This window comes from Rhinolophus hipposideros, assembly GCF_964194185.1.
Source record: "Rhinolophus hipposideros genome assembly, chromosome: 8".
Classification (NCBI taxonomy): Eukaryota; Metazoa; Chordata; class Mammalia; order Chiroptera; family Rhinolophidae; genus Rhinolophus; species Rhinolophus hipposideros.
The window spans coordinates 57,786,908-57,812,446 of record NC_138054.1 but is presented as its reverse complement, the minus strand read 5'-3'; the positions used below and the strand labels follow the sequence as shown (position 1 = coordinate 57,812,446).

General features: G+C 41.7%; 2 protein-coding genes and 1 long non-coding RNA gene across 16 annotated transcripts in view; 1 reads left to right on the top strand and 2 right to left on the bottom strand.

The window, feature by feature from the left end:
- Positions 1–132: 132 nt before the first annotated feature.
- MAGOH (mago homolog, exon junction complex subunit) lies at positions 133–8,755 on the bottom strand. The gene is made up of 5 exons (XM_081056784.1): positions 8,043–8,755; positions 5,391–5,449; positions 3,554–3,664; positions 2,095–2,177; positions 133–1,026 (listed from the first exon to the last, which is right to left on the bottom strand). Exons 1-5 carry the CDS (start codon positions 8,128–8,130, stop codon positions 927–929), a joined length of 441 nt encoding a protein of 146 aa, XP_080912910.1. The 5' UTR covers positions 8,131–8,755; the 3' UTR covers positions 133–926.
- On the top strand, positions 8,239–25,135 carry LOC308501095. Of its 2 annotated transcripts, none has more exons than XR_013993825.1 (3): positions 8,239–8,988; positions 11,266–11,403; positions 23,596–25,135. It is a non-coding gene; the product is annotated as an uncharacterized lncRNA (long non-coding RNA). The 2 variants fall into 2 exon arrangements; XR_013993826.1 differs by having other exon boundaries at positions 8,245–8,978.
- The window catches only part of LRP8 (LDL receptor related protein 8), a 72,383-nt gene continuing 58,243 nt past the window's right edge, over positions 11,400–25,539 (bottom strand). For 9 of the 13 annotated variants that reach the window (XM_081056774.1, XM_081056771.1, XM_081056776.1 and 6 more), the window contains 5 exons: positions 24,666–24,890; positions 23,008–23,076; positions 19,488–19,660; positions 18,349–18,525; positions 11,400–15,861 (listed from right to left, as the gene is read on the bottom strand). In XM_081056774.1, the coding sequence (XP_080912900.1) occupies positions 15,823–15,861; positions 18,349–18,525; positions 19,488–19,660; positions 23,008–23,076; positions 24,666–24,890 (683 nt within the window). In that variant the 3' untranslated portion in view covers positions 11,400–15,822. The remainder of the gene's footprint in view (positions 15,862–18,348; positions 18,526–19,487; positions 19,661–23,007; positions 23,077–24,665; positions 24,891–25,539) is intronic. The other 4 variants (XM_081056778.1, XM_081056780.1, XM_081056773.1 and 1 more) reach the window with 1 other exon arrangement.

Genomic DNA, 25,539 nt, shown 5'->3' with positions numbered 1-25,539 from the left:
GATGGGAGCTTTAGCCCACTCACTTTGCCTCAGTCAGAGGAGACATTAAATAAGGCCCAGTTCCTTTTATGTGCAATCTTCAGCCAGCAATTTACTTCACTAAGGAAGCCATGCAATTCAGCAGCAAGAAAAAGTATCTACAGATGTAGCTGCTTAACAAATTCCCACACTATCTGTACCAATTAGGTGTTAGTATTTAATGGCTGTTGGTATTCTGATTTTACAACGTACTGGAAAACTTTTGAGACTAGGCATTTTATCTCTTAAAATATATTAAATCGAAGTATTTTCTCCCATACTGAAATAGCTACAGATGTATCTATAAAAGACGATTTAAAAAAACCCAACCTCGATTACATCTCAATAAAGCTGGGGGAAAAATTCAACCACAATATTTTACATCTAAAAAATTAATAGTACTTCAGTATCAAATATCCTGTGTTCAAGTTTCCACGATGTTATTAATAATTTAAAACTTTCTGACTCATGATCCAAATAGGATCCAAACTCTGTACTGATTACATATCTCAAATCTTTATAGATTTCTGCTCCATTTCTGTTTTATGTTTGTAATTTACTGAAGAAACCAGATCACTTGCCCTGCAGTTTCCTCTGGATATTGCTGATGGGATTCCCACTGTAGTTTTTAAACATGTTTCTCTATTTTCTTATTTCTTGTAAATTATTTAAATGTACAGAGCTGACTAAGTTACATAGGATGTTAGTGTTTTAAAAAGTGAGAAGAGTTCACACGTTCAGATCTTTATAAAACAATAAAATTACATTTTGTTATGCATTTATTAAAGACAATCATTTAAAATTTATAAAAAAAATATTGCGCTAATATACACAAAAATTTCCTGATAATGGTAATTAAAAACAGCTATTCCCACCCCCAACCCCTTGTGTCCATACTAATGTTTAATCTAGATTGGCTTAATCTTGAAGTGTAATCCAATTAGACTGAAGACCAGACACTTCAGATCCTGGACAAGATAATAAAATACTCGTAAGCCTTCTGGATCCCTAAAATGCAAGAGAAAAACAATGTTTAAAAAGTCGAGAAAAACTGGCAAGACAATACCATTTAATAACTCAGATTATACCAAAATATTACTCATAAAGGTATTTACAGAATTAAAACTGAAAACAACTAAGAGTCCAAAGAGAAGGAAAAAGCTATGTGCTATATATTAAAATGGAATATCATGGAGTCATTTAAAATGTTCAGGTTTTTGTAAATGGGGAAATGCTTACATTAAGTGAAAAAAATCATTAAAGTAACAGATTGTTGATCTCAGTATTTTTTGTGCCTTTAAAGAACTATCTTTTACTGCACTGAAAAAGACAAATACTTCAAGATATTAAGAGTTGTCTAACTGATTGGTTTCTGGGTGATTTCTCCCTTTCTATTTTTCTGTTTCCTGTATTTTCTATAATGAGCATGCATTACTTTCAGAATTAGGAAAAATAAATTTTTTTTTTAAGTAGTAGTACTAAGCAGGACTAAGAGGCTGAAGATTACTACGGCATAACGAGACTGTCCAAAGGACAAGTATGCCCAACATATACTAAAAGTGAGGCATACCTAATCCCAAATTCTCAAAACACAAGAGTGAAAGGGGCTGCCAAATTCTGACGACTCTGCGCATACGATTCATGTCTCAGCTTTATGATTTGCCCTACTGACAACACCAATTTTTAAATTTATATTCTAAACAATTTCCAGTGCTCATCTGAATGACTAACACTGAAGAAGGTGTTCAGACTTAGTGGCTCCACAGTTTATCTCATGTACTTGTTTTGGCATTATTTCATTTTTCTGTTCTGACCAGATTCTTACTAACTTTGGCTGCTCCTATGGCATTACTCTGTGTGTGTGTCAGTGAGAAATTCTTATTAGCAACAGCTGAATAAAACACCAAAAGCAATGGGAGTAAGCCCTTGAAAATAATTTAGAGTCTCTCTCCAATGAGAGGGACAAAGCTGGCCCCTTTGTACCAGACCTTACCATAATGGTCCCAGTTTGGTTAAGGGTTTCATATCAATCGGCTGCAAAAGAAACACATCTGGATATAAGGATCATGTTCTTACTTGGATTGATTGACATCAATAAGGGAACCAATTTTTGACGTTGTGAAAGAAATGTGTTCATCTCCAATGACGATTTCAAGCTCCTAGAAACATTAAAATAAAACGAAGTCAAACTGAACTGGAGTTTTCATTAAGCACAGGAGGAAGGTTCATCACCTGCCAAATCACAAACTCTACAATACATAAGACCAGTTCACTCTGAGCACTAAACTGTACTGGGTACTGGAAACAAAGAGATAAATACTGGTTTAGCCCTTGAATAGTTCATACTCAGAGTAAGTTGTATCCATAAGGTTCCACCATTTCTGGAATTTGGAAAAAATTACATAGTTGTTTTGTATGAGTTTTTGTTGTAAACAGTGTGGAGTAACATGTAGAAATCTGTGTTTTATAAATACCAAGAATCTAACCTTTCTGGGCAACATAGGACAATTTTAGACAATGATAAATGCTATGAAGACAAAATATTTTTTTTTTATTAATGAAGGGGAAGGGCATTTTTAGATTTGATGGACAGGCAAGACATCAATGAAGAAGTGACATGAAGACCTCAATAATAAAGACAGTCTTGGACAGAATATTCCAGGCAGCATGTAGCAAATACAAAGGTCCTAAACTAAGAACAACTTAGGTATATCTGAGGAACAGAAATAAGGCCAATGAGGTTGGACACAGCCAGAGATTGTGAGAATGGTAGAAGATAAGGTGGGAGTATGGATTTTAAATGCAGTGGGAAGCCACTGGAGAGTTTAAAATCGGTGGAATATAGTAAGTCCTCACTTAACACTATCGATAGGTTCTGTGACTTTAAGCGAAACGATGCAGTATAACAAAACCAATTTTATCATAGGCTAATGGATATAAACAAGAGTTAAGTTCCTATGGCATATCATCAATATTGTAAGGAAACCACATTAAAGGAATGATGTTATTCGAGGACCTGCTGTACATAAACAAATTTACATTTTAAAAGATTACTCTGGCTTCAGGATAAAAAAAATGGACTGTACAAGAGGAGAAACAAGGAAATCAATTAGAAGTCTGAATTCAGAAGGAAGCAATTGAGGTTGAGAGAAGTAGTTCATATACTTAAGTTGTTTGCATGATTTTCCTTCCAGTAGACTATTGAAATAACTATGTTCTATTTGTCTTTGTATGCTCACAATGCTTTGTCCATAATAGTAATTAGTGAGGTGGACAGCAAAAACTCTGCGAAGATGGGGAGGGGATCACAAGAAGAAATTCAGGGCTGAGCCCTACGTGGTCAGCAGCACCACTTGCTCTCTTTGTTCCTCTCTCTGGGATTACTGCTTCCTTAGACCTTGGTAATCTCCTTTGTGTAGGCCTCCATAACATGCATGAGCATGCACACACACAAGTGGATTGAATGTTAAATGGACGGCAGTAAAGTTCTTATTTGTAAGACTTCTACATTGTGGATAGTTGCTAAAACATTCACCTGCCGGCCCACTCGGTCAGGAGGAGGCCACAAAGCATCATCCTCTTTGGTAATTTCACTGTCATCAATTATTCTCTTCAGCTCCTCCATCACACTTTTATGTACATAAGCCTGAAAGCAAATTAAAAAACAGAATTTAAGTTGTATCCCTAAGCAGGGTTCTGATTCAGACAGTGATGAAAGATAAAAAAAAAAAAAATACTGCTCCTGAAAACTTACTTCTCTGGCACCTCTGTAAATGGGAAGACATTCAGGCTTGATTTCAACATGCTGAAGAAGAGGGCAAAGTCAGCGGTGCCCAATGACTTACACCTCAGCCCCCTACTAGTTGTTTCTACTTCTTGGCACATCCTGTTCACATGGACCTTCTCCTTGCCTACATACCCAACTCACACCCAAATCCAAAACAAAAGGTCTGCGAGTAACCCTGGTTATTCGTAACTAGACGACATGCTTCTGAAGAGCAGAGACATAGCCTTTAAAATACATTTTACATATAAGTTTATGTTAAAAAAAAAAGTGAGGATGCTGACAGGTGTGGGTAAACATAAAACTGCTAATTAAATATAGTATGAAAATTTGTTGACTGTTAAGAATAGTTTGATGAAATTACAGATGTGGTGGAAATTCCACCAAAATGGAGTACATGGACTTGACAAAGGCAGGCATAGGTTTGAATTCCTGCTGTCTTACGAGCAGGTGTGACTGAACAAGTCCCATAATTACCATATTTTGTCTTGTATAATGTGCACTTATTTGCCCAAGTTTGTAAGGGAAAAATAAGGATGCAAGTAATACACGGGTAGTTCTAATTCCTTATCTATACAAATGTTTTTCATTCTTTTATTTATGATTATGAGTTAAAAGTGTAACTCTAGAAATCAATAATGATATCTGTATACAAAACAATACCCTTGACTACGCTAATTGGTTTTGTTGAACTACGAAGAGTTCTTGGCCTTCTATGATGTGTAAATATCATAAATTTGTTACCGGTACATAAAATTTCTTATACCTTGTATCTGTTCTTATGTTTAGTAATTATTTGTTACATAAAATTTCTCATATCATAATAAGTTAAAAAATAAAGGCTAAAATTATTTTATAATATAAAAAAACAAGTATCTAAATATATACAATTAAAATTTGAATTAAAAAATTAAAACGATAGATTTTTTTCCTTAAAAGTTTGGGCCAAAAACATGGGTGCGCATTACATACAGGAGCGCATTATACACAGGAGTGCATTATACATGGCCAAATATGGTAATATCTGGGCTTTCACTGTCTTACCTGTAAAGGGTATATAATACCACCCATCACACAGGCTTACAATCAGGGTAAATAAGATCATGTACATAAAATATCTAGTGCCAGACCTGACATCTGACATACATTCAATAGTGTTAACTGCTTCCCCATGTTCCCTTTCCCCCATTCAAATGCAAATTAAAGAGTTCCTCTGAGTGCTTTGTACCAGGGAACATACCAAACACTTTATGTGAGTGGGGGGTAGGTTTTATTACTATTTGTTTCTGCAGATAAACTGAGACTAATCAAGTTCAGCCAGGGAATTTGCCCAAGGTCACATGACTACTTCATGTGACTAGTTCAGGGTTCAAACCGAGATTTGCAAGACATCAAATGATTACCAGTAATTGATTCAGCATTGTGAAACAAAATATAAATGAAAAGTAGATTTGAGAAAAACTTTAGAAGCTGTCTACAAACTCTATACTTCCCTATTCTTTATCTTTCAATACTACTCCCAGAAAGAACAAAAACAAGACAAAAGGCTAAGTTGTAGTGAATGAAAGGCTCTCAGAAAACTCATTACCTCTTTTCTGATCATGACATCATTTTTGTAATTGCTGTTGTTGGCATATCTCAGTTTCCCTATGAGGGGCAAAAAACAAATTCAATGTATAATAGAAACACGAATAAAACATCATTAGCCTACTAAGAGAATCAGCTGTTGCTTAAAATGTATCCTAACTTTCCCCTCAAGTGTCTAACAGATTTACTTTTCCCCCCCTTTTTCTGCCCCCCCCCCCCAACTCCGGTTCAAGCCGTTGTTCACAGTCTAGTTGTATAGGACACGGATCCCTGGCCCATGCTGGGATTATGAGCCTTGTGCTCCCCCGGCTGAGGCAGTCAGTTGCGGGTTGTTGGTCAGTCTCTCACAGCAGCTCATGGCAGCTCTTGCTGGCTGCCGGCCGCTCATGATGGCTGCCGGCCACTCACACTGGCCACCGGCTGCTCTTGACAGCCCACAGCAGCCCAAGCCAACCTCCAGCAGCCATGGCAGCCCAGCTCCAGGGAGAGCCGTTGTTCACAATCTTGGCTGTGGAGGGTGCAGCTCACTGGCCCATGTGGGAATCAAACGGGCGACCTCGGTGTTAGGAGCACGGCGCTTGAGCCACCCGGCTGGCCCAGATTTACTATTTACACCTTTGGTGTTTCAACAGTAACAATTTTTTCAGTTCTTCACTTCAGGCTATAAAATAGCCTCACAGCCAAAAATATAGCTGACAATGAATTACAGTTCTTGCCAAAGGTAGCTCAGATGTGATAGAAGAACATAGGCAGACTCTTGTGACAGGGAAGTCATATCTCAGCTGAAAACAGAGAGAGTAACTGGTAACTTACCTACACACAGAGCCTCCAGAGGCTCAAATGAGTTGTGAAAGTCTTTTGAAAACTGTAAAATACTGTTTACATATATTACCATGTGACTGTGCAATATTCTGATCTATTCCTGTGATGGAAAAGTTTTTGTTTTATTATTTAGCACATTTGGTTTATAACGCCCTTTGTGCATATGTGCATTCAACAGGCTAATTTGGGTATATGGTGGGTGTGAAGGAGAAGATACAAAGAAACAAAAGAGGTGATTTTTTTCCCCATAGAATAGAAGGCACACATGTAAAAAGGGCCAAACTAACTGATGCCCTGCACTGTTTCTCTGCCTCAAGTCTCTCCTTTCAGTTCATTCTCCCTACAGTGGACAAACTGATGTAGTAACAGACAGATCTCATTAGGTTACTCCTAATACTGTGATACGGACAGTAGCTCCCCACTGCCTTTTTGATAAAATCCAAATTAACATGGCGTACTGCTAAGCTGAGCCCGCTGCCTGCCTTTCCAGGCTCACTCCTGCAATAGTCCTCTCTCACATAGCTGGAGTTAATCGGACTACTTGGTTTCTGCCTGAAACATCCCATGCACTTTTTGGTTTTCATTCTCTTTGCCTTAAATGCGGTCCAAAATGCCTTCTTGATTCTCATCTGCCTAAACAACTCCTACAGCCACTAAACACTGACATCCCCGTCCCCAAGTTATTTTATGCCTCCTCTGAACACTCAGGCTAGATTAGATGCCTTCTTTCTGCTCCCAGCGTCCCTTCTGTTTCTTTCTACCACAACACCTAAAATACTGTCTTATCGTTGTTTAAAAATCTATCTCCTTCACAAAATGCAGCTTGTCAGATTCATCTTTGTGCCCCCATTTAGTGGGAGTTTCCCGTCATTTTTTATTCCTTTTCCTTCACCACTGTGGCCCCTCCCTAAATCATATAATTGACAAAGTCCTATTGGTTCGGCCTCCAACAGTACCCTAAATCTTTCTCTCCACTTTCACCACCCAACCAACATCGCTTTTGTCTGGACAATTGTTAACTGTCTCTTAATAATAGCCCTGTTTCCACTCTTGCCTATTCTGCACCCACTAATTAGCATACTTTCTCCAGCGCAGATCACATCTCTTCTCTGCTTAACTTTCCGGTTGCTTCCTGCTGCACTTAGAATAAAATCGAAACTCTTCACCATGGCCTATAAAGACCTACATGGTGTGACCCTGCCTACTTATCCCACATCATCTCCTACTATTCTCCCCAGAGGTCACTACTCTCAACCATATTGGTCACCTGAAAAATGGCTAGTTCATCCCTGCCCTACCGCCTTGACACTTGTTACTCCCTCTGCCTAGAATGCTCTTCCTTCTGAGCCTCATAAGGGTGGCTCCTTCTTGTCAATCAGGGCTCAGTTCAAATATCCCCTCTTCAGAGAGCTCTCCAATGGCCACTCTATCTAAAAGCAGCCCACCAGCAATTCCATCGTTTTGTTTTATTTTCAGATCACTATCTGGACTCCGTTTTTGTTTACGATTTCTCTCCCCACAATAGTAGTACAAGTTCCACGAGAGAGGAAGCTTATCTGTCATTCACACCTGTATCCCAGATAGTGAAACACAGCCTAGCACAAAGTGGCCGTTCAATCAGCGTTTGCTGAATGAAGCACGCTGGTCACAAACGTCACTAAACAGAAGTCGGTCCACATGGACAGGAAGCGCACAGGAGTGTTCCCTCCAGACCCGCGCCGCACAAGTATCACGTTCCTCGAATCCCCCACACATTCCGGACGCCCGGGCTCCCCACCGGCCTCCCCCCAGGCCTCCTCCCAGCTCCCGGGGCACTGGAGGCCGCGCTCACCGTCGGGTCGGAACTCAAATTCCAGGAATTCGTGGCCGAACTTGCCCTTGTGACCCACGTAGTAACGCAGATAAAAGTCACTCTCCATGGCTCGCAACAGGTAACCGAGACCAAACTTGAATACCAAGCCACCCCGCCACCATACGCGCCCAACACTGACGTTTCCGGCGGCGCCCGGAAGTGACGTCACGCCAACGCTCTCGCCGGCAGCGAAGGCGCCCAAGCCGGGCTGTGGGATGAGGCTGCCGGGTCTCTCCCCGCGGAAACAAGGTTCTTCTCACTCGGTGGAGGGGTCAGTGCAGCCACGTTCCCGCAGCCCGAGGCGGAAACGAGGCGGAGATGTTCCCGCCGGCGTCCTCCTAGGAGTGAGGCCGAAAGCCAAGCCACGGAGGGTTTCAGGTCTTCGGTGAGGCGTCTGTAGACCTCGCGTCAAGACCTTGGGTTAAACACCCGGAGTCGTGCGTCCCTTCAGGCTCAACTTCCATTCGAAGGACTTGTGTGAGTCGCACAAGGCGCCTCGCCGTCTCTGGACCGAGGTCATCTCAACAGTAAGATGGGGTTGAAGGAGCCGTTCTCACAGGGGAACGCGGCGCCCTATATATAGTGCGTCTGTCTGAAGTTGGCTCTGACCGCGCTGGGCTGGCGAGAGATGCCTTTCCCGAACCCACAGTGGAGACCTCTGCCGTCTCTCTGGTCGGAGCTTGCCCGCGTGTATTCCTCCTGTTCCCTCTACCGTTTGTTTCTGCCGTTCCCGTTCGGCCTCACTGGTCTCTGAAGCGCGTGCCCCGGGTAGGAGGTAACTGGAATGTTGGACCTCCCGCTGCCCAGACATCTGTGCACTGCTTATCCAGCAGGGGTTCCTCGGCCCTGGCTGCACCATACAGTCACCTCGGAGCGTCTGCCAAATGCTGATGCCTGGGCCGCACCCCGAACCAAGTAAATCAAGGTCTCGCAGTGGACCTGGACCTGGGTGGTTTTGGGTTTTTGTTTGTTTTGGGGGTTTGGGGTTTTTTGTTTGTTTGTTTGTTTTCGTTTTTTTTTTTTTTTTTTTTTTTTTGCAAAGCTCCGGGGATGAGTGAGGCTTGAGACCTGCCCAAGAGGTTCTCGTCTCTTCAGGCCAAACTGGTTGACCTCTGTGAAGGCTTTCTGGCTGTGGGAAGTTTTTGCTTCTCGATTAGGCAAAATCAAAAGCCTAATGACTAGCGCCCTGCTGTAGCTCACCTAAGTTCCAGCCAGAGGGGAATGGAGCTGGTTCCAGAGACAGTGCCGAGATGGCGTCATTGTTGGGACCCGGCAACTATAACTGGATACTATTTTTGTATTCAGGCCTACAGGCCGATTCTCATTCCTCGTCTTGCCATTGTTCATTTTCTCCCAGAAAAAGCACTGGTAGAGTGTAAAGTGGGTGTGATGGGGGGTGTAAAAAAAAAAAGAAAATCCCTTGAGACGTGTTAAAATAATCCTTTGTGTGATAGTGATTCACTGTGATCAAAGGTGAACTTGTTGAACTTTTTGGACTTCAGGTTTCTTATCTTTAAAATGAGCTTGTTCTATACCTGGCAGAACTGTTTCAAGGGTAAGAAACAATGTTTTGGAAATTGGAAAATACAAACTGTAAATTACCACAAAACCGTTAAGGCATTTTATTTTTTAAAAATCCTGGATATAGGTGGTAACAGGGAATTGTATAAAGAAGTGAAAGGAATCGCCAGGTCTTAAGCACCTAATAAATGTCAGCCCCGAAGCTGAGCCCATTGACAAGTGCTTGTTCCTTCAATCCTTATACAAACCTTGAGGTGGTAGCTGGAGTCAAGCATATAGAGACATCAGGTAATCGTGAAGGACCTTATAAGACATATTAAGGAGTTGGGGCTAAAACCCTGGGGTACTGCATTGTAATCTGTGTGTCACGTGCTGGGAGTACAATGGTGAATAAAACAGACCTTTGTAGAGCTTGCAGACGAGGCAATTGAGCATACAAGCAATTATAATGTAGGGATCAAGGTTATAAACAGGGTTAGCACGAAATACTATGGAAGCACAGGGAGTGGCTCCTAATCCAGTCTAGGGGCCTAAGGGAAGTCTTCTGAAGGAAATGTTCCAGGGGGCCCAGAACTGTGATTAGAATACGGAATGAGGTAGGAAAGGGGCAGAAGCCAAATCATGAGGATCTTACAAGCCATATTAAGGAGTTTGGGCTAAAACCCAAAGGTATTGGATTTTAATACAAAGGAAACAGATGAAGGGCTTTAAAGCAGGAAAATAAAAGGGGGGGTGGTGGCATGACCTAATGTATTCTAGAAAGATTACTGTGGCTACAATGTTGTAGATTGGATTGGAAAATGGAAAGATTAGAAGTATGAAATTCAGATTAGTTGTTAACCTATGATGGTGATAATCCATGACGGTGATCTGTATGTACTCCAATAGTAGCAATGGAGATATAAAAATGGATGGATTTGAGCTGGAATACCATAATTTAAGGGGTGGGCAAAGGAGATTAAGATGTGGCCAGAGAGGTAGGAGGAAAAATAGGAGTATGGTGTCATGTAAGCCAAAGTAAGAGTATCCTAAGAAAGGAGTGCCAACAGTGTTAAATACTCCTTGCAAGGTCTAGGAAGGTAAGGGGTGAAAGCATTTACACTATTTATGATCAGTGAGCTCTTGGCTGACCTTGGTAAAAAGCAACCTCAGTGGCATGGGGGTGAGAAGCAGGGCAGAAGTATTGGAATACAAGTAGGCCAAATTTGTTGTGGAAGCATAATTACCTTCCCTATGAGTTAGGTCTGGGTCTGAGAGAGAATGCTTCCTGGAGGAGCAGGCCTAAGCAGAGTACTGAAGGGCAAACAGGAGTTAGCCCAGAGAGAGAGGCAGAGAAGGAAAATCTAGGCAGAGAATGCCACATTTCATGAGCGCTGTGTGCTACATGTACTTTGGGGGCACTAAACATAACTGACTTTGGGCAGTTCCTACACCCATTCCCTTATCTATAAAATGGGAATGATAATGTTGACAGTATTTATTTCACAGATTTGTTGATGAACACTAAGGTAATTTATGTAGAATAACACTAGGTCCACACTAAGGACTCAACCAATGATTGTTCACTCCCCCCTCATTAAAGCATCACAATGAAACACCACTTTCAGATTTTAAAAAATGAATTTAATGTCTCTCTAGAAACAGTGCACTGATTTTACACATGTCCACACTTGGTTTTCAGTTCACCAAGATGACGTCAGTACAGCTAGTGAGATGCAACACACCACCCTTTGCCTCCGGAAGAGAAACCAGACTGCAAAGGGGACTGAGTATAGAAGCTAACGGAACTCGGAATGATGAGACAAAAAGATCAGAAATGGTTAGTGTGAGCCAACATTCTGACATGCCTGTTTTCCTGTTACATCAAATATGGTAATTTGGGTGTGTGTGTGTGTGCGGGGGGGTGGGGGGGAACAAACAAGGAAAATTCATTGGGGTACAGTGTGATGGAGTTTGCAGACCAGTACTTCACCCCCAAATTAACAACAGCTTGTATAGAACAAAATGCTATTTTAAAACACATGGTTTGTACAGGTATTTGTTTTCTCTTGTAATTTTTGTAAAAAAGTATCAAAACCTTCATGTCTTTAAATATATCTATATATACATATACAGGTGGTTCTTTTTAAAATTACTTTTTATAGCACAAAGTGTTGCAAATACAGAGGGTTTCTGCTGATTTTTGAATATGCACATGGTGCATAGCTTGAATGAAAAGAGCTTCCTGAATTATTAACTGAAAATTTGAAGCTATAATTCTTCTACCTCTAAGTTCTCCATATCCTGAATATCCCCAATACCCTAAAAATACAGTGTGAGAAAACTGCAATCCTCTATCTTCATGCATCGATGGGAAAGTAAATAATTTACTCTGAAATGTTTTAACTGCTAACCATTTATATTCCGTGAAATGACGAGTGTGTGGCTAAAGGTAGGGAGTGAGGTGGGGAGGCTCACCTTCCTGTGCCCTCTCCCCATTCCCACCAGCGCCTGACTGGACAGTGCTGGGGTTACCTCTGTAGACTCATGTCTTCAAAATTTCCAGTTTTCTTTCTCACTGTTGAGAAAATCTGAGGCTCCTGACAACGTGGAATGCTTCTGTGAAAATCCCACGGCCCTTATATTAGTTGTTACTGACCATATCAAAAAACTTCAACTCTAATATATGAAAAGCAGTCATGATTTCCCTTTGGCCACTGGAAAGCTTGAGGCTGCAGAATGCCAAGTCTGCAAAGTGCTGGCAACACATCCTGATGAAGTTTTCATGATGCACTCGGTGCCTCGTACACAATAAATGACCAAGAAATGTTTGCTTATTTGAGTCAGAAATTAAATAGAAGTGTTCTATAAAGTGCTTAATTGAACCTGTCTTTTCATTGAGCCTCATTTCTTGCTAAGTCTCTCTTGAGCTTTTTGTTCCTTCTAATGAATTACATGCACTTCCTTAAAGTCCCCATGCTGTTCCATGCGACTGTGTCTCCTCTGCCTGAAGCAGCTTGGACACCCCTACTTAATTTTTAAGACTTAGCCTAAGGTCACTTCTCCTCATCTTCTTGGTAGAAGATGGTCTTGGAATGGTCCCCATTCCTCATCTTCTTGGGTAGAAATGATCTCTTTGTATCTTAACAATACTCTGAAAAGAATCTATTCTTTTTTATGTTTCCACATGTCTTTCTCTATTGCTATTATGCGCTCCATAAAGACAAAAAATGTTTGATTGACCTGTACATCTGTAGTGCCTGACACTTAGTTGGTATCTAGAAAATGGTTTCAGTGAATTAATATACTGCAATCACAAAGAGAGAATTGGAGGGATCAATAGTACTTTTTGCCACAAATTTAAATCTAATCTCATTCCAAGGTTACAGGTTACCTCCATCTATTTTATAAATAACCATGCTATCAAAAGTAAATAAATAAAATTTTAGTTTTCTCTGTTTCTGAAAGGCCATTTCTGCCAGGGCCTTCATAATTCCATTGGAAAGATAGATAGCAGGTTTGGTACAGTGATCAGGCAGCCCAACGTAGTCTCCTGGAGAAGGAAAGGGAGGAAAAGGACAGGGACCAGTTTCTTTTAAATAGAGAAAAATATGTCTGATAAATTTCCTGCCCTCCTGGCATCATTTCTAAGCTTCCTTCCAGCTCTATAGTCCAATGACTGTGACCCGTTAATGACTGTAGTCATATGACAGCACAGGGGCAAAAGGCAACAGAAATACAACTAAACCTCAGAATGAGGCTCAAATGCCTCCAGGATTAGAGGGAGGATGGATCCAACTCTTTAGATTTCATCTCATTTACTGCCATCCAACACGTGAGTGCTCCACAACTTTGTTTTTTGTAGGTTGCTCCCATAGCTGCCTCTTTCAAACTGCAGTTGTAGCTTGTTCAGAAATCATGGGTGTCTCTTAGAAGTTGTGGTTCATCATCATTTTGGAATCTCAGGCTGAATCATCCTGACCCCCTTTATTGTTTTCTTCTGTGAAGGCCAGGATCTGACAGAAAGTTTAGATAGTATGCATTAGTCACTATTATCATTTCCCCAGGAAATTCTATGTCTTTGGAGGCAGGTTATAGAGAACATTGCTTGTTTTAGGTAAATTTCAGTGTTTCACTTTCATCAGTTTTCCTTCAGTCAAAAATAATTTTACTTTCCATTCTTGAAAGAATAATAGTAAGTGATTAAGCTCCATAGGAGTTGGCCACCCAGTTTTAAAATTCTGTTTGGTAATGGTCATTCTAGGTCAATTGCATTTACTCTCTCGGTGAATGTTTCAGGACATACATATCATGAGGAAATTGCTTGTTTATGCAAAGTACAGTGGCCAGGCTCCAGAACACAGTTTTCTCAAAAGTTAGGAGACCGTGAATGATGTAGAGAAAGGTCCTAGGAACTCGGTGATAGATCTCCAGAATGTCTTCCTGGAAATTCAAAGGGTAGCAAGCTGGTGAGACATCCAAGCTTCACTGAGTTGTGGGCAGCTGGGGCATAGGTGGGAAGAATTTGCTTAAATGTGTCAAGTTCCAGATATGTTAAGGTTAGATATATGTCCTCTTCTCCTACTTAAGCCAAACACTTACGTGTCACACTTTGTCCCTGGTTGTCCAGTGGCAGTGAAGGAGCAGAACAGCAGAATTAAGAAAAGACCACACGTTGGATGAGAGTCAGCAGGGACTGAATTCCTTCTGGGATTGTAGGATTATGTTTTCAATGGTAGACCCCACAAAGAGAAAAGAGCACTTCTCCTTACCTCCCTCAAGGTCGAGGGAAAGCAAAGAAAGTGTCCACAGTGAAAAAAAAAATAATCTATACATATACCTAGAGTTTTTCCTTTTATTTACAAAGCAGTAACCAAATCCCTGTGTGGACATATATATCCAATGTACTATGATATTGCGTATGCCATTTCTCCCTCAACTAGGACTTTAGGTGTGGCCACTTATTCTGACTTAATCCAAAAATTAGTTTCATTCATATGAACATTATGGTAACAAACCTCTGTCTTACTTTTCCCCACCTAAACGAAATGGTAGAGAGTAAGGGGAAGGGAGAAATGGAGATGTAACAAAACCGGTTCCACTGTCCTTATCCTCAGCCAGTCCCTACAGTAAATTTGGGCTGTTCTGGAAACATCTCCACTTAGCTCTCTATAAGTAAGGAAGGCACCCTCAAGGGTGCTTCAGAGCAACCTTAATGAATTCAACACAAGTGTCCTGAAGGAAAATGAAGTTACTCGAAATGCTGAACTTTAAAATGAGGAGTAGCGAAGGTTCAGGTATGTTCTCACCTGAGCACTCGAGAACTTCTGGCACTGTGTAGTCTGTACACTGGCCTTTGCCACAGAACAGAGAGCCCATGTAGGAGTCAAAGCAGCCATGGGTGAGCTAAAAGGCTTTTCCTGACTGACTGGGGTCCCAGGAATAGCCACAGGTGGAGAAGATTCTCTTCTAATACATGTTTGCACAAACCATGGTATCTGCTTTCCGAGCCAAATTTCCAAAAGCTTCTCTGAAAACAACTGATACCCCTCGTGGATTATTTTAAAATATATTTATCTTTATATATTCGAACAGCCATAGGTGCGCCTCTTCTCTAGATTTTTCTCTCACACTCATGCAGACATAAACATATACAGAGTCCATGTGGTGGGCCAATCATACCAAAAATAAATACTCTCATGTTTCTAAATTATTTATAGAACTAATCTTATTTTTGAAATATGTTAATAAATAATCTAAATGGGGGAGGGAGTCGAAGTGGTTTTTTCTTTTTTTTATGTTGATGGATAGCCACAAAGCATAATGATTTTATTTACAAAAAAACCTCAAAACTCCAAAACCTAAAAAATCCCCCCAAAACCAAATAATCTCTGTAAATATAGTTTTAAAATGATGAGTAAGCTACTGTACCATCGGCCCCATTTGGTTATGTACATCATGTTAGTCACTCAGCAGTAGCCATTCCATGAATTCCTCATGGGTAGTGCAACCAGTTAAAAAGTGTATAAAACATTATACATATAAAAGCTCTCACATCCTTTGGATGTTTGCAGTTCATCATAACTTTGTGGTTACCTTTCCGCAACATAAATTAAAAAAAAAAATCACACATATACGCGCGCGAGCATTCACTCACACAGACCCATAAACAGAAACCCTTCCATCCAAGCACACACCATCCAGAGAGTGTAGTGCATGGAACCCATTTCCATGAGGCACGAAGGGAATGGTCCCATCCTCAGGGCAGTCCATCATCTTCAAGGCTTAATGCCACTCGCTGGGGAGACAGAGCAAAGAAATCATGATTAGACCAGAGGAGCTATTTATTGAGTATCCATAGGTACCAGACATTCTCCTAGGTTACAGATATTAGAGCTCATGGAATATTCAAAGTACCCCGAGAGATGGGTTTATCATATATATTTTACAGATGAGAAAATTGAGACTCAATGAGCTTAAAACATGTGCCCTGGATCACATAGCAAGTGAGTAAACTACAGTTTGAACCCAGATCTGTGTGAATCCAGAGCTTTAGCTTTTTCCATCCTTCTGTTCTGCTTCTTTGTAAAAGAGGGCTATAGAAATCTAAACTTTCTTAATCTTTTCTTATAGGATTTTAAGTTTGCTCAACTTTAGTGGGTTAGCTTTGGTAAATGCTTAATCCCAGGCTATTAGCTACCTGTTTCTTGCACGTTGGTCATAATTAGGAAGGTAACCTGCTACACTCCTCCGAACTGATTATACAGAATTAGAGGGCAATGCGGGTCAATGAAATTCAATCCCTCTTTCCCTCACCCCTACATTCTAGTCATTAGACTCCCTCTGTGCTGACCACTAGATGGTGAGCCCATTAAACCCTGAGCAGGTAGACAATGGGCTTAAATTCTTTTTTATATTGACATGAAATCTGTTTCTTTATGTCTTCTGATGTTCCTTGAACCTATCTCTTAGACTCAAGAAAGTTCTACACAGGTAACACTTGAAATTTGCACACAGTTTTTGAGTTCTTTCCCTTCCTTCTGAGTGTTTTTTCCTCCAGGCTACACATCTAGCTTTCCCCCACGTGGTCCTGATGTAATCTTATTTCCCACTCTTCCATTACCTGGATACCTTTCTTTGGACACACCTCAGTGTTTCAATATCTTTCTCACAGCTATGTGAATTTGGGCTAACCACTTCACCTTTCTGAGCCTTGGTTTTATCATCTGTCAAATGGGAATAATAGGCCTACCTCATAGGGTGGTTGGGAAATCAAATGAGATAATGTATGTAGAGTGCTTATATAGTACCAAACGCACATGGAGTCCAGAGTATTTTAGATCAAGCTAACCAGCATAAAATACAACCAGACTAGCATTTTCCATCTTTGGACATTCTACATACAATAAAAAGTAACTCCACTGCCTTTCAAAGCAACTTTTGGTTATTTGTGGATTTGCATGAATACCATGGCTTTGCTCTACTAGCATACTGTTTCCCTGAAAATAAGACCTAGCCGGACCATCAGCTCTAATGTGTCTTTTGGAGCAAAAATTAATATAAGACCCGGTCTTCTATTATAGTAAACTAAGACCTTATATTAATATAAGACCGGGTTTTATATTAATTTTTGCTCCAAAAAATACATTAGAACTAATGGTCCGGCTAGGTCTTATTTCGGGGAAACACGGTAGATATTTGAAACTATCTTGTTCTACTGCGGTTAACCTCTCACTCTCTCCAAGACAGATCTCTAGGCCCAGGGTAGGTCCCAGAAGTGACAGTGGAGCTACTGAGAAAAGGACAGGAGAGAGAACAGGTTGTTGAGAATACTGATTTCCAGAGCTTCAAGGCTATTTACCCTGTGATATAATGGAAAGGATGTGGGGTTTTGTGTACATACACATTCAAGTTTGAGTCCTGTTTCTGCCACTTTCTAGTTGTGATCGTAGGCATTATTTAATTTCTCTGAGTCTCAGTTTCCTCATCTGCAAAATGGGGCCAATAATGCTAACTTTATAAGGTTATTGTAAAGACTAAATGAGAAAATGTATCTAAAACACCGAGTGCTGTCTAATATATAGTAGGTTCTCACTGAAGGCTGATTTCCTCACTCTCCTACTCTATTCTCTGCAACTGGCAGGAGCTTATTCCTTGGGCCTAGATTCATTAGGAAAAACTCCTGAATGGTTATTTCCTTCTCTGGAAACAATGCCACTTTACATGTGTGGAGTGCTTTATAACTCACAAAGCACACTCTCACATGTGCTGTCTCACTTGAACTTTATAATCTTGAGGCAGACAGAACGGGGGTTATTATTCACATTTTACAAATAAAAATGAGCAGAGAGAAGTGACTGAGATCACAGGGCTGTGGAATAGTGGAACTGGGAGTCATCTCCTTACTCCAAGCTCAGCATTTCTTCCACTGTGCCCTCTCTAATCTTTAAAAATTGGTCAAGCAACTGTTGGCTTGGATTGGCCGAGGCTAAAGATCCTCAAAGCCATCTGTCAGTCCTCCTCACTTGCTCAGCCTCATTTCCCATATCTCCCCTTCATGAACAGTTTGCTTCAGCAGCAATTTTGTCTGCCCTGCCCCGTACTTAATCATTTCTTTCACATGCCATTTCCTTGATCTGCAACTAACCATCTTTTCTCTTTGCCCCGATACCCTGCTTATAGTTTGCAGCCTTCCAGAACCAGAATGGCTCCTAGGATTGGCTGTACTGCCTGGGTTCACACCCTCACTCATCAGCCCCTCAGCCTCAGAGTGGCACTGCCCTACCTTGCACTTGACGACAGGCAGCTCGGAAAGAGGGTTCTTCGGGAGTTGGTGCAGCTGTGACCTTGGTTCCCCCGGCAAGACAAAAAGCTCCTTGAGGGCAGGGGTTGGGTCTTCCAGTTCTCTGGTCTCCCCAAGACAGGGCTCTGCCCACAGTGGGCGATCAAAGCTGCTGATTGCCTGACAGGGATGGACTGGATGACCTATGAGGTTACACTCAGCCTCCTGACTCTGCTGTACATGCACGACACCTGCTTCAGCCACATGTGCTCCTTGTTCCCCCAGTGTGCCTCTCAGCCTCTGCACATGCTTCCTCTGGAATGCCACTTTCCTCCTCCTCTACCTGGAAAACTATTAATCTTGCAAGGACACAGTTCATCTGCCGCCTCCTCTGTGAGGTATTCCCTGCCAAATTTCCCAAACAGAATTAACAGCTCCCTGATTGATGTTTTCATAGCATTTGTTCAACAAATATTTACTGGGAGAGAGTTTTGCTATGCTAGGCACCAGGGAAACAGAGTAATCAGATAGTCCTACCCTCAAGGAGCTCACCATCTAGTGGGAAGACCAATGAGTAAAAAGACAAGTTGACTAGAGTGTGACAGGTGCTGTGATGGAGAGAGGCTGTGGGAGAACAAAGAAAGTCAGGGAAAGCTTCCTAGAAGAGGGGACTTCTGAGCTTCCATCATGGCACTTTGCACAGCTATTCAATACGAAGTGACTATCTCTAACTCCCGCCAGCCCTCGGCAGCAACTGCATTCCTTCCTTGCTTCTGAACAGTTGATTTCTAATGTGGTGCTTCGCTCATAATCAGCATACAGTGTTTGTTGAAATGAATACATTTGAATTGAATGGCCACAGTTACCTTTCCAGGCCAAAGGTTCTGAGAACTTACTCAGCAGAACGAAAATTTGGCATCTTTACTGCCAGGAAGAGCTTCTAGGTACAAGATGGTCCTGATACCCTTCTATCCCAACTCCCTGGCCCAGCATTTCTGTGTCCCCAGGGCCTAGAGCAGTGCCTGGCACATGGTAGGTTCTTGATATGTTTGAAGGAAGGCAGGACGCAAGGGAGGAAGGAAGGAAGGAAGGAAGGAAAGGAGAAAGGGAGGAAAGGAATTCTTCTGGCAAGGAGTACTTACTGCAGGATAGACATGGCCAATCTGCGCAGTCCTCCCTATGTGCAGCTCATCTTCGTCCTCCTCTTCCGTTGTTTTCCTGTACACTGGGTTGTCAAAATTCATGCTTTTGGTGTTCTTCCGCTTCCAGTTTCTCCAGATCAGGTAGCCACTCATGCACAGAAGGGCTATTACCGCTGGAGGAAGGGACAGGTTACATTGGACCTCCAGCGGGCTCCAGCCATTGCTCAGAGGTCAGTGAATCTGGCCACCTCTCTAATTCTCCTGTCCTGCTCCTCAGGCTCTGTTTCTGCATGTTCTTTTTCTGCTGCTTGGAGACCCTCTTCCCATCTCTCTTCGTTAACTACTCATCCTTGAAGATCTAGCTCAAACGGGAAGTCTTGTTCAACTTCCCGAGGTAGAGTCAGCTGCTCCCTCCCACGTGTTCCCAGGCCACGGTATCATACTTTATATATGTGTGCCCCCAGTAAGACTAAGCTCTTTGAGGCCAGGGACTGGGTCTTCTTTCTCTCTCTGTGCTCAGTGCCTTGCACTGAGTGGGTGCTCAGTAACGTGCGTTGAGTGATTGAGTGAATTTCTTCACCACACCTTTGCCCTAATGCTGCTGCTTCCCTGGATTTCCCTAAGAAAACTATTCTCTCCCTAAATTGGAGGGGCTCTGCAAGAAGAGGAGCATCTCTAGAAAAAGACAGAACAGGAAAACATAGGCTCTGAGTTAGAATAAATGATATATGAATGAATGAATGAGGAAGTTTTCAAACAGAGCTGGGCAAAAATGGGGCAAGCAGTTTCATAAGATATTAAGCAGTCATCCTGAGCATTCACGTGGAGGCTGGATAACAGCTATCCAGGATACTATACAGGGGGTTTCTACTTGGGTAAGATTATAGTAATTAATTATAATCATTGATACCCACTAAAGACAAAAACAAAGCAAGGATGCTTGTTGTCACTGCTACTGTTTATTGTTGCGAAGATCTAGCTATGCAGTAAGACCAGATAAAGGATCGACGGGTACACATACGGGAAAGGGCAACACGAAACTGTTACTCTTAACAGAAGTTGTATGTTTGGGAAACTTAGAAAAGCAGATGAAAAACTTTTAGAAGTGATTTTAGTTCATCAACAATCCACAGGAAAAAAATATATTAAACAGCAATAACTAATTAGAAAATGGAATGGAATAAGAACATATTCATAATAGCTCAACAAAAATTATAAAAAACCTGGGATAACCTTATAGGAAATAGGCAAGTCCTATATGATCTATAAAATTCTATTGAAGAACATAAAAGAAGGCTCAAATAAATAGACATGTCATGTTCCTTGATGGGAAGCTTTAATATTGTAAAAATATAAATTATCTCCACATCAATTTATATATCCAAAGAATAAGATTTCATCATAATTTTTATAGAGTTAACGAGAAGATTCTGAAGTTCATCTAGAAGAGAAATTGAATAAAAATAGCTAGGCAAATGTTGCAAGAATAATAATGCCCCATTGTACTTTAAAACTTATCACAAAATTGTGCTTCTAGTATATAGGAATACACAGATAATTAGTGGAAGAGGATAAACAGCCTAGAAGCAGATCAAAGTATGTTTACGAGTAGGCATGTAGTTTATAATAAAGATGATAATTAAGTCAGAAGGAAAGGATGGACGGTCTTGGGAAAACTAGACAGGCATGTAGGAAAAAAATAGTTAAATCTCTACCTCACACCATACTCTAAAATAAACTCTAAATGGATTAATATCTAAATACTAAAAAAGTTTAAAATAGAAAAATATGTAGGGAGATATTTTAATAATTTAGAGTGTGGCAGACCTTCCTGACCAAGATACCCAGAAATCATAACACAAAAATTTAACAAATCTCATACTTAAAAAATTTAAATTGATGCATGGCAAAAGATACCATAAACAAATTTCAAGTGGCAGTATGGGGGAAATTGTGTGTTACAAAGGTTTAACATCCATTATGTATAAATATTTCTATAAATAAGTAAGAATAAGACAAAGAACCAATAGAAAAATGAGAAAAGACTATAAATAGGCAATTCATTAAGGATGAAATGTAAATGGGCAATATTATGAAAATATACTGCACCTCACAGGGAAAAATCAGAGAAAGAATACTCATTTTTTACGCCTCAGATTAGCAGAACTTAAAAAAAATTTGATTACACCAGGGAAACAGCACACGCATGCCCTTCTATAGAGCGGATGTCAGGAAGGGGTTGATTTCTCTTTCACTAAACAATGTCAGTATTTTCTACTCACTCCACACAAAATAAGCCTGGAATAGTCTCACCATCCTCTTTACTGCTGAAGCCTTTCAAGGCTAATTCAAAAGCCGTCTTCTCCAGAAGTACTATGGCTTCTCCTCCACAGAGCTTTGTGCCTCTGTTACAGCACATTATAATATGTAATAACACTTTTCTTCTATCACTTTTTTAATGACCAAGTCTGATTAAAGACTGAAAGCTCTTAAAGTCTTTTATCTTTTTCTTCCCTGGATCCTCGGCACTTGGCATAGTCCCCTGCACACTGTAGAAGTTCTTAAAACCTTCACTCACTAACCACCACACTGGGGATTCCCAGGATAAGCAGGCAAAGCAAGTAAGGGAGCTATACCTATGAATGGACGACCATAATTCAAAGATCCCGCCAACAGATGAGACGGGCATAAGAGACAGGATGTACAGGATACCATGTGAATGTGGGTGTGGGAGAGAATGAATCAGCCCCAGGGTTCTCTGTGAGGTTTAACTAAATGTTATATTCTGGAACACCTCCCACGCCACTGCCCGTTACTGGCTTTCTTCATGCTGTCTTCACTGCTTGGGTTGCCCTCGCTGCTTCTTCACTTGGTTGACCCAGTTCAAATGTCATTTCCACTGGGACACCTTCCCTGCCCACTTACCTTCTCTCCCAGTTCTGAGTTAAGTGCTCCTCAGCACTTCCATTAAACCACATCTGGCTTCATTTCAGCATTTGCCATGTCATAATCAAATTATCTGTGTTATGTGTGTCTCCAACAAGACCATACATTTTTGGAGGACAGGAAGCGTGTCTTACCCATTTTTAACCCCCTTCCCTCTCTTTACCACACAGAGTCTGGCACACTGTAGCTGCTTGATAAGTGTTGAAAATGAATCAGAAATGTTTATTTCCTACCATGTGCCAGAAACAGCTAAGAGTTGGAGAGAGGGGGGAGCGAGAGACACCAGCCTTGGCCACATGGAGCCTCCCGTCAGCTTCACGTGGCTGACGTGCAGCGGGGGAACGCGGGGTAATGTGGGATGCATGTGCCTGGTGCTGGGGGCCAGGTCCTACACGGACTCGTGTGCCAAGCTAAGAAATTAAATCAGGACTGGGGGGTGGGCGGGAAGTCTGCCAGGGCAGAAAGAAAAGCCAGTGGGACAGGTCCGCGTGCTCGGGGCTCTATCCTTCCAGCTTTCCCCAGACCCTGGGGCAGGCTCTCTCTTTTCTCCCCAGTGACTTGGGGCCACACTCACCCATGGGCACGACGATCCCAAGGACAGCAGCAGTGACAGTTGAGCCCATCTTGCCGCCTTCATTCCCATCTGCAAAATGCAAACATTTGCAGAATGATGTCTCTTGTTTCTCGTGGTCTGTTGCAGTCTGTCTGTCCATCTACGTTATCAGTTTATTTTCAAATATGTACTGAAATCGGACGCAGTATTGTGTAGTGGAATCAAGAGCACAGGCTCCTGGGTCAGACTTCTTGGGTTCAAATCCAGTTCTACTACACCCTACTTGTTTGACCTTGGGCAAGTTGTTATATATTATAAACATTATATTTCTTTATATTTAAAATCGGGATCACGACATTACCTACCTCCTAGGGATACTGTGAAGATTAAATGAGACGATTCATGTAAAATGCTTACTTAGTGTCCGACACAGCCTTGTCTAGTTCAAAGAGGGTAGGGAGTGGGGTAGGGGGTGTTGTGAGACCTAAATAAAATAAGGTATATAAAATCACATTCTAAACTGAAAAGTACTTGGAAGGTAGTTTTTAAAAAGTATGTTGTGCCATCTTTTTCATCCTTACAACCATCTTCATTGTAACATTTGTACAGCACTTTGTAGATGAGAAGGCATTTTCCCCTTGGATCCTCATGATAGCCCTCTGAGGGTGAAGAGAAGCTATCATCCACATTTGCTCCAAGAGAGGAGATGATTGCTCCCTGGCAGTGGTCCAGATGCCATCTCTCAGTGTGTCTGTTTCTCCAAGTTACCCTAAGGGGACCACATTACTAAGGAAGAAAAGAGCTGCAGTGCTTACAATGCCATTGTCTTCTCTGAGCAAACACTGAGCAATGATATGAAAGCCCAGAGCACGCTCCCGGTGGTAGGGAGACTCCTGGTCAGAGGCGCTGCCCCATATGAGGAGAACTGGAATTCACACGCGTTCCCCCTGCCTCTCCGAACTTCAGGGTAAGCGCTCAACTCAGATAATCCAGCTTCTGCTGGCAGGACAGGCCCAATCAGAAAGGTGCTGCCAAGCTGCTTAGTTTCTGGGCCATGTGTGTGTATGGGAAAGTTTATCCTCTGAAATGAACTCCCGTTGGCAGGTAACTCAATTAGAAAGGTATTTGCTGGTTAATGAGATAGAACATATCTAGCAGTGACAATTACTGCTCCTGATGATTTAATAAGTGGTGAACTTAATTACTTTCACCCCAGGGTTTGGAAAGACGCACAAGCAGACTAGTTGTGGATATTACTTTCTGAGGAAGCTACCAAGGGTGCTGAGAACTGAGACCAGAGCTTTTGAAGTTTCTGAGGGTAGACGTGTTAGTAACAGGTGGCACACAGACACACCCAGAGTCAGCAGAGGCTGCGTGTGACCACTGCCATTTATACCACCTCCTTTGCCTCTCATGGCAATCTTGTGAAGCAAGTAGGGGAAGGGTTATCATTGCTCCACTTTGTAGGTGAGGATTGTGAGGCTCAGACACGGTAAGTAGAGTCCCTCGAGACCCTCTGGAAGTTAGGGGCCCCGAAGACTCCTATATGGGCACTCTACCTCCCTCTGCTTCCTCCTCAGAGATATCCAGTATTCAGCTCTGGTATGATCTCTCCTTCCCACTTATCCCCCCATCTTGGCTTCCCAGATCATGAAAAAAGGCAGAACGCATTTCCTTACAATGCTGGGAGTGGTTGCTGGTTACAGGGCTTGAAGTAGACGGGCTGATGCTGGAAGAAGCCCTGGGGACATTAACTGAGCTTGGGACCGCAGCTGCCAGGCTTGGTTTCTCTGTGCTGTGGTTCTGGTAGGTGGGGCTGTGGATGGTGGTCCCCGGGGCTCTTGTGGCATCAGCTGTCCTCGTCGTAGTAGAGGCTGACGTTGTAGTTGAGGTAGATTGAGGTGCTGGAGGGGAAATACCATGGAGGTCACTTGGACAGAGAATTTTGCTGCTTTAGTGCCTAAATTGTTGCCTCTATGGATTATACTCATGAACACATCCTGATGGCTCGGCTCAAATGCCACCTCTGTGAAGACTTCCCTAATCCTCCTGAATGGCTATGATCTTTAGCTGAATCCCAAGCACTATGCCTGTCTTTATAATGTACGTTGATGTGATAAAGATGAGTCATTAAAACAGTGTGATGGAATTAGGTGTGGGCAAGACCACTGTTAAAGTCTGGGAGGAGGGGGAATCATATAAATCTAGAAGGATTTCATACACATATCGTTACACCATTAGGTTTAAATTCTCACTCCAGTTTAAACAGTTGGATCTGGAAATCATAAATGATGCAGCAGACTTATGCTCAAACAAAAGACTTTCGCCCTGCATCAAGACGGGGGAATGAATATAAATTTATACGGTTAAATATGATTAGTCCGAATCATATCACGAAAGGGCTTTTATGTAGTGTTAAGTTCTAGGTGAGAAATAGGTAAGCTTACAGTCACCTCCATATAAACAGTAACTAAAGCTATGGGGATCAAGGGTTCTTAATTTGAGGCCTTCAGGGGTTCCAGAAAGCCCCTGAAACTGAATTTGAAATATTGT